General features: G+C 40.0%; 1 protein-coding gene across 1 annotated transcript in view; it reads right to left on the bottom strand.

Moving 5' to 3' along the window:
* Positions 1 to 12,994, bottom strand: part of LOC145470854 (uncharacterized) — a 30,193-nt gene that overhangs the window by 9,849 nt on the left and 7,350 nt on the right. The window contains exons 3-5 of the mRNA XM_081454732.1: positions 8,051 to 8,182; positions 2,925 to 3,073; positions 2,200 to 2,589 (exon numbers count right to left, since the gene is read on the bottom strand). Of these exons, the coding sequence (XP_081310858.1) occupies positions 2,200 to 2,589; positions 2,925 to 3,073; positions 8,051 to 8,182 (671 nt within the window). The remainder of the gene's footprint in view (positions 1 to 2,199; positions 2,590 to 2,924; positions 3,074 to 8,050; positions 8,183 to 12,994) is intronic.

Genomic DNA, 12,994 nt, shown 5'->3' with positions numbered 1-12,994 from the left:
GCTTTTAATTTCTCTGCTAGACGCACTGCGTTCAGATCGTTGAACAACTCAACTGAACATTTTGTAAATGTGGTACGACGTTAAGTAAATCAACATCTCGACTGACTCTCTTGGGACCCGGCTAGGGTGCTATTCATTGTGTCTTATAATGTTAATCTCACAAGATGACACTGGGGACGAGTTAAACTCAACTCGACACTCTCGTGCTAGAGCCCGCGTGTTTTCGGTCAGCGGTGACAAAACACCTAGTCAAACACCAGGACCAGAAAATCCTGGTTTCGGTTTGATTGTGCGCATGTGTAAAGAGAGTAACCGCTGCAGTGGCTAATGCTAGTTCACTTTCAGATCGCGCCCAGTGGGCTAACTCAAAGGATCGCGGCCGGCTATGAGAGCGAGATGGCGTGATATCGATTGAAACGTTGCATTACAGTCGAGCTAAACCGACATAGCTTGACATAACGATAGTTCGATGTTGGAAGCGGGTGTTAGCTTGCATGTTATAACATGTTATATTTTATAAATAGGTGCTTACTTTAAAGTACACGTCAGTTTGTTTTGGTGCATCATAGTCAGCTGTTTAAGTTTTCTGTTAGTTTAAGGTGCTAATTAAATATTTCTTTCAAATAGTTAGTTTTAAGCCTTTACTTTATTCTTGATTTTAGGTTGTTAAGGTGGTTAACATTCTTAACTCAGTGGTGATTAATTAGCAATGCTGTGCAGTCACAATCCTTGTTAGCTGGTCAGTTCTTGAATCGATTAAAAAACCCCGCCTGATTGATGCCAAATTCTCGCGTGAAATTATTCAAAAGGTGTTATGACATAGCTACAGTGGAGGTCAAAAGTCCTCGGGACACTGATGTATTGCAACGCATTATCTGTGCTTTATCACTGAAGTTTGTAAAAAGCACTGCTACCCTTATAAAAACGCGCTGCTGTTACCGCCTCGCCACTATATTACATTTATTTGAAATATTTGTTTCCTTCGTTTCAGCGGCATGCCTGTAAACTAGCTAAGCTTAGTGCTTGTATGGCTAAGTGCATGACCACTATAAATAAGATTTACATTGTGAAGGTGAATTAATCAACATGACACGAGCGTGGGACAAAGAAAAATTCTGAGTCCCCGACAGGAATCGAACCCATGACCTCCCGAACACCGGGCGGGCGCTCTATCCACTGAGCTACGAGAACTCATAGAGAGGAAAGTCATTTAATCGATTTCATATATGACAGGTGTCCTGCATACTGCTAGGATCAACGCTATCGAATTCATCGTGAGTAGTGATAAGTTAATAAAGATGGTGAATTTTAAGCTCGGTAATGAATATTTACATTTTTTTTCTTAACCAATACAATGTTGAAACGCAGGAGAAATTGCAGGTACTGTACTAGTTTTCAACATTGTATGAGGGGTGTGAGGAGAGGCTAGGTAGGTGAAGTTGTATTCGCGTCTGGCGTGTGCGCAAAAGAGCCAATAGTTCAAATTAATTTGTCCCAAATTTTGTTCATGATTGTAGCAAAGCCCCGCTATCAAACCTAGTAGGTATACGCAAGCGTGCGTCATAATTCAATGATCCACGCTCATGACGTCGTGCGTGAGAAAGCTGAGGTAACTTCGCTTCGCTTTTTTCTTTAGCGATGTTATTAAACAATTGATTCATGCTTTCAGCTGTGCATCATGGAGTTATGATCCGCTTTGCAGGTTTGAAGAGCGCTCAAAAGCTAGGGTGGGTATCACTATTCTATGATTTACACTGAGGTCCTATGCACACTACGCCGGAGGAATCTGAAAACGCATCAGCATCAGTTTTCTGTCCACACTACGCCGGAGAATTTTTTTTTTTTAAAACGCAACAATTACCAGTCATTTTGGATTTATGTTTGAGGAAAATTCGGGCATGGAAATCACATTACTATCATGATGCATCGTTTTTGAAATGCTACGTTTTCAAAATGTTTTCCGTTCACACTACTACGCAAAGCCCGCGTTTTCAAATTCTTCTGGTTTGAAGAGCGTGTTCGAAAAGCTCTGCAGTTTTCGTGACGGATTGGTGTGGACAGTAGGCCCTGAACCGTAGAAATAAAGCTGCGTTTTCAATTTCAGATTCCTCCGGCGTAGTGTGGACGTGGCTTGAAGTATGAATCGGTGATTAATTCAAACCCGTGAGAGAATTTAATGGCAGTGACATATATACTCACCCAAGTATGATTAACAAAATACAAAGCTTCGAATGGTAGCGCGGCCAGAAAGTCTAAAATAAACCATCCCTTCAAGTAATGAATGGCAATCTTTTTCTGGTCATAAATAATCCTTCCACTTAAATCCACGAACGAAGTTCTAAAATGCACCACAATGTCCATTATGAAGAACAATTCGATCACCATGTCGAATATGATCAGGTCCCTTTTCCGGTCATTTCTCCTGAAGGCCACATTATAAGGGATCATGATGGCAATGTACGTCGTCAAGATAAGAATCCACCAATCCCAAAATCCTTTGGTGGCGCTATAGTGCAAGAAAAGGAACTTGGATTTCTTGTCTGATTCTCGCTTGTACTGTGGTAGTCGCTCGGAATTAAAAGAAAAGGACTGAAAGAGAAACAAAAGGATATATCAGAAAAAAAAATGTCAAACTATACGAACGGGTTTTCTCTATTTGTAAAACAATCGATTCATGCGTTTAGCTTTGTATCATCGAGTTTTAATATGCTAGAGTTGCTTTCGGCTGCACCTCAAATGCCTAGCCCAGACGAACACTTCCGAACATTTTCCGAAAATGTCCGAAGATTACTGAAGATAGCCGAAGATTGTTGAGAACTCTTCAAACTTCCTGCGTGCATCTATAACTCGATGATGCACGCTAAAGCAAGAATCAAAGGCTCAGTAATAAAATTGAAAAGATCTTCAGGGGATTGTCTACTCACCCGCGCTCTCTTGATGGGTCTTCGTGGATTGGTTTTGTTTGCTGGACTTGTACTCTGTTGGTATTGTCTTGACAGGTGGAGAAGAACATCTCTGCTGAATTTCCTTGAACGAGATCTCGACAGCTTTGGAGATGAATTACCCAAAGGGGCTGAATAGTGACAAACATATAGTGTTTAAGGTCATTAGTCAATATTTGTAAAGAAGGAAGGAAGTATTCCTGTGTTTCACTCCGACCAGTTTGAAAAGTAAAGGAAACTCATGGCAACACCTGCTGAAACGAGGAAAATTCTGGGCGAATCTGGCTTACCTCGCAGTCGCTTGTGGGACTGTTGCTAGGGACTGAACAAACTGAAGAGAAGTCCTATTGTCCCCAGCACCATACCCAGAAGTGACTGCGAGAAGAGACTCGCCCCTGATTTCTTCTCGTTTCTAAAGTGGCTGATATCATCTAAATGGAATGACTTTTGTTTCCCTAGAAACGTACGAAGCTATTTTGCGGGTTCTAATTTTACCATTTTGGAATGAGGCGGGGTTGGGGTTGGAGGGGGGGGGGGGGGGAGGGTGGGCGTGGGATTTGATTCTCACTCACGCCAAAAATACTCTCGCAAAAAAAAAAAAAATTAAGGAGAACCAGTCATCGTTCGAATTTTTAAAAAAGTCCTTGTGGTTGCTTTACATTCAGTCCACCAATGAAGTCTGGGATCCGGAGCCAGAGTAACCAATCATGTCGATTTTACCTTTTTTATTACAACTAAGGTGGGTCATTTACAACAATTGTTCTAGAAATAATAATTAAAAAAAAGACAAAAAAACAAAAAAACAAAGAGAAAAGAAAAAAAGAAAAACAAATAACACGATAAATGTCAGGGGGCGTGGGAATGAGCGGGCTTGGTTTGAAGTCAGCGGTCCCACTAGTGAGCCAATATGGCGGAAGAACCGGCATGGCGGCAAATACGGAAAATGCCAGCTGATAACATTCTTATGATGCACGGATTCTTCACAAGTTTGAAGTGAAAAGTCGACGGAAAGGTATGTAACTTGTAATTTCTAAAGTACTGTTGCTGTCATTGTCATTTGATACAATGCTCGAAAGGGTTCTTAAATGCCGTTTTTACATGTATTTGTCGCACGTACATTTATGCCCGCTGAATGCAAGTATGATCTATCAGGTCTCGCATGCATATTCTCTGTTGGCAATTGTATTAGTTAATAGCACTGTATGGTTGGTATATGGGCGTGGAAAGTGTTAGCTTCGAAACAGAAGATCTCTAAATGCAGTGTAAATGGAACCTGGACTCAACCCACTTCTAGGATCTACGATCTGAAAGAAGAGTTTCATAATAACTTAAATATGGGCTTAGTTTCATTAATACAGCTTAACGTTTTTATCTGGTGGAAACCGCAACTGTGTCCAATAATGCCATACATTTCTTTGGTCACATGTTGCTGCGTGTACATATGCTACCTATGCCTCAGGATAAATTTAATCTGAAGTCCTCTTATGAGTAAGAGCCTGGTAAATTGAATGACTAATATGATCAATCCAGGGGCCTTTAACAGTGTGGCAGAGATGTTGCTAAGGTGCAGCTGCTGGTTAATTTCACTGTAGTCCTGTATGGGGCAAGGGACTTTGGCACTAACTTCAAAAGCTGCTAAACAGGGCTGCTAGAATTGTCATCCTTTCCAATTGTGGTTTTCATTCAAGTGATCTGCAGGATGAACTTAATTGGGAAAGGTTTAAGAAAACAAATGACTAAATGTATGTAAAAAATCCATAGTAATCTATTTCCATTGTTTATCTTTACCATTATTTTAATATTTCAAGACCAGAATCTTAGAAACACAAGTCAAAAAACTTATTGCATATTTCCAAGACCGTCAACTAGAGTCTGAAAAAGGTAGCTACACTACAAGGGCCTGTTCTGTGGAATAGAGATCAGAAAGCAGCACGATTTACACAATTTTAAAACTCGTTGCATCCTAAAATAGTTTTAAACACGTTATAAATTATAGAAACTTTGACCATATAAGTTTTTTTGTCACATTTTAAATTTTAGTAGTTTGGTAGTTAATGTATTAATCTGTTCTGAAATAACATGACTCTTGAACAGCTGCAAGAAGACTTAAATCTGGCTGAAATTGTAGGTAGTAAACACAGGCTTGGGTAAACTTTGGAGCTGCCAAGGCCAGAAAAGCCAGCTGGGTTCTGAGATAACACGACTCTTGAGAAGACCATGTAAATGTAGTATGATTTTGTGTTTAAGTAAAGATTGCCTTGACTTGATTTGACCAGCTGCAAGAAGACTTAACTCTGGCTGAAATTGTAGGTAGTAAACACAGGCTTGGGTAAACTTTGGAGCTGCCAAGGCCAGAAAAGCCAGCTGGGCTTTTTAATGAGCCAGCTTGAGGTTTTCTTTACTCAACTGCAAATCTGAGACATTTACATTGTCTTTGCATTTACATTGTCTCGCACACTGAACATAGTCTTCATTTTAATGATCATATTACATGATTGTCATGTTATGGTCCTGTTTAATCTATATCTTACAAACAACCTTGGCAGTCCTTTTCTTGCTGACTGCAGTAAGATGTATAAAAATTCTGGTAATAAATGCTATTGTCAATCTCTCCCATTCTGCACATACGCGGGTGGTACTACTATTATTAATAATAACAACCTAATCCATGAGTGGGAATTCATTAGGCTGACTAAAAACAAATTATACAAAAGCATTCTTCATGGCTTGACATTGATAGTAAATAAACTTTGTCACAGTTTGGAAGATGCCTATGGTTAATTCAACTGCATTTTATTTTTACCAGACACTTTGGCTGGTTAAAATACAGCATCAGTCATCTTATCAATTTTCTGCCTAGAAACTTGCTCTTAAGCATACCTTATCTAAGGATATTGTTAGCATTCATATCCCTGAACCATACATTTTGGAAAGAGTAAGAACTTAGGGGAAGGTGGGGAAGGGGGGGGGGGTGGTGGTGTGCAGGGGTGTGGTGGTTACTCTCTCATATGGGCTATATACCTAGGTGAGGCCCCAAAGGGTATCGATTTTGCCCATTTGGTCTCAAATAGATTATGGTTTTTGCACTCTAGTCTTGAATTGGGTATGCTTTTTAGAAACAGCTACTTTTTCATCATTATCAATAAGGCCATCGACAAAAGCCTTTCACTATGCCTATAACATTGACCTGAACAAGGTAACCAATTTTAAGACTGGTCTTAAACAACATCGTTCCTAGGGTCTCTCATCTTACCGCCCTGGTTGGGTCTGGTCACGTGCCTCTTTGACAATTGAGAACATCAGGGACGGGTCCTCTGTAATCAGCAGTTTGTCGCGTTGAGCTTTGTCGCGGGCTGCGACCGCCACATTACCCGCGGGGTTTATCAATACTTAGCTTTCAGGCTGAAATTTCGAATAATATCTGTTCCAACGTTTACCTAAAGGTTAAGCAAGTTTGTCTCAAGGCAATTTAGGGTCGTGATTTTCAGTGTTGCCGTCTTACCCACTGGATTAATGGAAAGTCAGTCATATTTCAACTGTGGACGTCGAGCAGCGCAATTTCATCCCGTAGTAATTGTTGTTTCTCCTTTGAATGCACTCGATCAAATGATGCAAAAAACATAAGAACGTCTCTAGGAAAACGTATAGCTTTCTCAAAGTAAAGCTACGGCAGTCTCTGAAGAAAAGCTGACGAAGATAAATATGATATTCGTGCAACGCACTGTGCTTGCAAACAGTTCTAATCAAATAGCGGGACCCGGCGTCACCTGCGGCGTCACAATATAGAATGCAAGTAAGCAATCTGTTCACGGAGTATTTTAATTTTTGTCCCTGAAGAGCCAATACTTAGAACCTTAAAACATATCTTGCAATAGAAACGAACCTAAACAAAGTATAAGCACGGCATGGCAAATTACACAGGTGTCAAACTCTGAGAAGCGACGTGCAGTTAACAGCGGAAACCATGCAGACCTACGACCTCTAAAAATATGCTGTACTTATAATTTCCTTTTCTTCTAATAACACGGTACAAAAAATGCCCCTCAGAAACACGCTTGAAGCAAAGAAAGGTCGAGAGAACGAAAATTAAATGAATGCGTGCACAATTCTCTCGAACCGTTGGCGTCACGTACACTAATTTATTAATGACAAAATAAAAATTATATTTTTCTTTTTCTAGCCTCCTTTCGGTCGAAGATAAATCCATTTTATCAGCAACGACGGCGAAATGCATACCGCGACGAGTTCGTTGTATTCCCGGGGCTTGTATTATCCTTCGTGCTCTGCAATGTTCGGGGCGCATTCGGCATTCTGAGGTAAAGATGAGTCAAACATCTTCCATACACAGCCTCGGCTGCGGTGTGTAATTCTCCATTCGCCTTCGTGAGGAGATGTTTACAGTATGTAACGTCCTTCACTGAACCATGCAACCATCAGCGACTCGGATTTCCGCTATCAGGTGATGGATAAGTTTTCCTTGCCGTTTGCAGAATATTACCGCCGGACATTGACGCGGAACATCATATCGTTCTTGGTTTACTTTGGTGACAACACTTTCCGCACTCCCGTAGGCTAAGTATAGACAAAATTCCTACTAGGCCGCCCATCCCTACAATAATTTAATTGTCATCTCCCAGATTCTGGGAGACACGTGACCAGACCACACCAGGGTCTCTCTTCGCTCGCTCCAGAGGACGGTAAGATGAGAGACCCTGGGAACGGGGTTGGGTCTTAAATAGGCCCCCAAATATTTGGTCAGGTCATAAACCGGGTAGGAAAAATTGCAGATTTTGGTGGGGTGTTTCCCACTTCCCATTCCTTTCCCCCAGCTCTCACCCCTTTCTATTTGCAAAAATTGACATGATGTTGTGCAATTTTCTTCTACTTCTCCTAGTTCTGACAACCTAGCTTGTCAGAACAGTTCCTCCCTTACCTCCCTAAGACATGTACATGTACATGTACCTCCCACACCCCTTGCTCCCCCCCCACTCACTTATCTAGATTGTCCGAATAGTCAGCAATGCACATACATTGTACATGTACAAAGATGCCAATGTTATTTTATCGTCCAGTTAGAATAATGATAAAAAATGAGAATATTTGCATACCCACATCCTGTTCGGAGAACTCTCCACTTATTTTTCGCTTGGTAATGTCTTTGTGTGAAGCAAGAAAGAGTACCACGTTGCCTTTTTCGTTCTTAATTGGAACAATGTCTAATAAGCACCAAAATGGGGATCCTGCAAGAAAATTGAAAGCACAACAGATTAACCACTTTGCCAAAGTACTCATGATTTTTTTTTCTGCTTTCACGTGAAAACAATTGTAGCACATGAAAGAAATGTTTAACGGCTCTCAAATGATTGGTCACAGTAGCGTTCAATAACAAGGTTAAATTTGTGACCTTGTACAGCATGATAAATATGAGTATTACTCATTAGCTTTCATCCGAATGGCCATACGCAAACTTGGTTTTATATATTCCTTAAAAGCTAGAAGGAACTAGTACAGAATAATAAAGGGTAGTAAGTGAAAGTACTAATCGAAAGTCTTAGTTTGAATAATCATTCACTAGGGTTTTATCCACAGTCTTTAAGATAAGGACCGCCTTGTACCGCATATATAATGCACCGCATGAAAGTACTGCGAAATAGCTCTCGTTTGAATGGTCACACACTAGGGTTTTATCCACAGACTTTAAAGTTAGAACCGCCTTGTACCGCATATATAATAAACAGTACCGCATGAAAGTACTAATCAAACGTCTTGGTTTGAATGGTCACACCCTGAGGTTTCATCCACAGACTTAAAAGTTAGAACCGCCTTGTACAGCATAATAAACAGTACCACGTGAAAGTACTGCTCAATAGCTTTCATTTGAATGGTCACACACGAGGGTTTCACCCACAGACTTAAAAGTTAGAACCACCTTGTACAGCATAATAAACAGTACCGCATCAAAGTATTGCTCAAAAGCTTTCGTTTGATCATTTTGAGATGGGCTACCGCTAGACGCGTCGATATTTGCACGTAAGCAGTTCTATCCTCGGCTTTCTTCGTGAAGAAGAATCTCACGGTTTTCCAACCTCGTTCCCAGGGTCTCTCATCTTACCGCCCCCTGGAGCGAGCTCCAGGGGGCGGTAAGATGAGAGACCCTGGAAACGAGGTTGACGGTTTTCATTTAGACACGAGCGTGATCGGCTTAGGCTCCGTCCACACTACACCGGAGAAATTTGAAAACGCAGCTTTATTTCTACGATTAGGCCTACCGTCCACACTAATCTGTCATAAAAATGGCGCTTTTTCTAAACACTCTTCAAACCGGTGGAATTTGAAAACGCCGGCTTTGCGCTTTAGAGTAGAGAAAAACATTTTGAAAATAGAGCTTTTCGAAAATTATGACGCCGTAATAATTAGTTGATTTTCCTGCCTGTGTTTTCCTCAAACACAAATCGAAAATGACCAGTGATGGCTGCGTTTTACAATTTCTCCGACGTAATGTGGACGGAAAACATTTGATGTGTTTTCAGAGTAAAACTTCCGTTTTCAAACAATCCGTGGGCTTCATTGGTTTAAAATAGTTCTTTTTCCTAGTCAATTTGAATGGTGGCGGAGAAGCGCGCAATCCGCGGGATACGCTGTTTTGTGTGTTTCATTTTGGATTTGTTCCTCGTGGCGCAATGTAAATTATTTTATCACATGTGAACGCACGTTTTAAACTATAGTGACCTTCCGCACTACGGAAGAAACAATCAAGACACTAGTGCTGTTTTTTTTACACGCCGTATGTTTTACAGTAGCAGTGGCGCCATTGATCATCAAGTGGACGAGTTCACATTAGGACAAATAATGAAAAAAAAAACAAAACAAAACAAAACAAAAAAAAACAAAACAAAACAAAACAAAAAAACAAAACAAAACAGAAAAAAAACGACGTTTGCCTTTGTCACTTGTGCAACAAAGTGAAATGCAAAAACATTTATCAGAAATTGGACGCAAAGCCAAAGTAAACCTTTGAACGCTTTCAAGAAAGATTGTTTGATTAGTGTGCAACTTAAGTAGTTTCCTGAAGTAACTACAGAATTAAGAAGGAAAAGGCAGTTAGGACACCGCGGAGACTAAATAATCCGAAAAATAATCAGAAACAGCAAAATAATCAACTGACATGACTTAAGTTTATATTTTGGATTCACTAACTAGTACGGTTTTGTAAAAACAAGGTAGCTATAAAACGAGAACCTTATCTGTACACTTGTGCAACAATTTTCTTATTTACCGGCGATATCTTGGACTCTGCAAGACATAATTCTCAAAATACGAAGTGTTTCTAATTTTAAGACGACTTGTTCAAATTGTTTCCTATTTACTTAGTAATATTTTATCCAAGCGGAACATTAAAACATGAAACCCTAAATAGAAGTGATCTATTAGAGTTGAGTGAATTTAAAACCTTTTAATTACATGTGAAATAGAGACGAAACATTTCCAAACAATTATTTTCTCAATAATCATCGTTTAATAATAGTTAGTGACCTTGCACTTTCTTGAATTATTCCTTGGCGCTATTTCTATGCTTAGGTCGTTTTTAAGTCGTGTAATCGTTTTTTGCAAGTTAATAACGCCGAGAAATAATGATTTTTTTTAACTGCCCCAAGCTGCGAGTAAAACGAAAAACGAATGCGATAAACGTTTTTGTCGCGTCTACCTTTCTCTTATAATTGTGTTTTTGGGATTTATAAGGTGCCAGCCTTTTCCAATATTAATGCTAATAAGCTTGGCCCTGCCCTCCTAGACCTAGTGGCGACGCTTTTGATGAATGCTGTTAAAGAGTTGTATTAAATAAACTGAACGTAAACAAGACACCCTATTGAGTCATCATTCCCATATACTTTTTCGAAGACAATTGCTTTTAAGATAATAGTTTCGGCCCCCTAAGCGCTCCATTGACAGAACCGTCTTTGGCAGTCTGTTTCTTTCGTGACGATTGCGAAGTCTCTGAAGTCGCCCCAAGGGCTATTGAAATTATACAAACTGGTTCTATGGTTAAGGACTGTCTGAACTTTGTGTCGTACAGTTATTCAATTGATCCGCCTTGCAATATATTTTTTTATGGATCCCTGCTCTTGGACAGAAAGTCTTTTTTTCTTGAGAGAGGTTAGCAGAATTAAATAAAATACAGGTGGGTTATGGGCTGTTAACATCGCATGTAAAACTTGCAGTGGAAAAACCGCGCTTAGCGTATGAAAATTTTTAAAGTTAAATTGCCCTCAGATAATTCTGCTATTGACGTCGCCCGGAAGGGCTATACTCTAGTTTATTCACTTTCATTACTCTTATCACCTGAATGCTTCAGAATGCATGCATTTTGTAAAGAGAAATTTCCTGCTGATTTAGATTACTCTTGGGATTTCAGGGTAAACAGCAAGAACATCGATGAAAATGTGGGCTGTGAAAAAATGCGATTCGATTTTCTTATTACAAAAATCTTAAAACAAAAGATGCAACTAACGTAAATGAAAATAACTCATCCCTTCATTTTATCCAGATAGTCGACAAAAAAGCTTGTTTCACTGCATGAGGAAGCGAATGCAAATAGAACGGACCTTTGTTTTGACTGCTTTCTGCTTGCCTTTCGCGAGAAATGATTATTTACTGTAACTAGCAGAAAAAACACTTTCATATAAGTGAACTATCCTCTCTGAGTCTGAACCACATAAATCGTTAATTTTGAGGATATTTTATCCATGAAAAATCAGGTTTTTGAAGTTTGAGCAAAGTCTTACTTTACATTCCTGCTCATATCTGCACGAACTTTCTTAAAACAACGCACATTTCAATACTATTTGATTTGCCTTGGAAAAGTGGTACAAATTTCGCAAATAGAAGAGACGAGTCGTTATACATGTAACACATAGGCGTGAAAAAATAAGCAAGAAAACCGTTTCGGAGTCGTCGTAGGGCCAATTAGAGGGAGTTTAAGTAACCACGACGGCGACGCCGAGGACAACGTCAATTAAAAAAATGAATTTATATTTTACCTACGAATCTCGCGGTACTCTAAAGTCATTTACTTTTTTATCACCGTCTTAACTATCACAAACTAAGCCTGGAACACATGCAGCGATAAATTTGAAATAAAAACTTCAAAAATTAGCAAAAATTGCTGTTTTGCAGAGGACGGCAAAGAAATGTACCAAAATTTATAACGCACGCGCACAGCCATTGTGCTGCTGATGAAATCTTTTGTTTAACAACGTTCCCTTTGCCGTCGTGGTTTTCTTAAACTCCCCTAGGAAGCGTAAGCAACGACTACGGCCACGTCAAGTACGACGCCTGTTAAAAAGTGAATTTACATTTAATAGCGGATTTCGCAATTGTCTAGATTTGTTCAGTACGCCTATGGCTCTAAAAACGTGCTCAGGCTAAATGTGCACGACAGAGTTCAATTCCAATTGGAAATACGGAAAATTAGCCGTCTTTATTGGCGTTCCCAGACTACGTAGAACCTGGTCATTTCACGTTGTTGTTTTGCAGAGGATGGCTAAGAAATGTACAAAGATTTATAACGCACGTGCACAGCCAATGTTCTACTCATTAAACCTTTTGTTGGGTGGCGTTCTCGTCGCCGTCGTCGTCATGGTTTGCTGAAGCTCTCTATCAAGTTCGAAATGATTAAAATAAACTGCCACAAATAGTTCGCTGAGTGATGTAAATGTAAATGAATACAGTAAAACTTCCAGCGCTAGTGCGAAGAAAAACAAAATCGATTTTCTACCAGCTGAACAGTTTGCGGCCGCGGCTTGTGTGCTCAGCGGACCAAATGATCGCGGCTTCTGACGACGAGAATCGTTGCGTGTACGTGTGTGTTTTCTTGGGGTGGTTCCTTCCTGCCTTTCCCTGCCTCCCCTTCCTCCCCTATTTTATGCCCAGAGAAAACTAATTCTCCAGCCAAAGGACAGAAATAGCTTATTAAGGATAATTACTCCTCATACGAAAACGGTGTGGACGAGATTAATGCGACCAGCTAATAACCTCGGGGTACGGCTGTCTTG

The sequence above is a fragment of the Orbicella franksi genome, chromosome 15 (assembly GCF_964199315.1).
Source record: "Orbicella franksi chromosome 15, jaOrbFran1.1, whole genome shotgun sequence".
Taxonomy (NCBI): domain Eukaryota; kingdom Metazoa; phylum Cnidaria; class Anthozoa; order Scleractinia; family Merulinidae; genus Orbicella; species Orbicella franksi.
The sequence above is the reverse complement of the archived record's forward strand: the minus strand, read 5'-3'. Positions and strand labels throughout refer to the sequence as shown.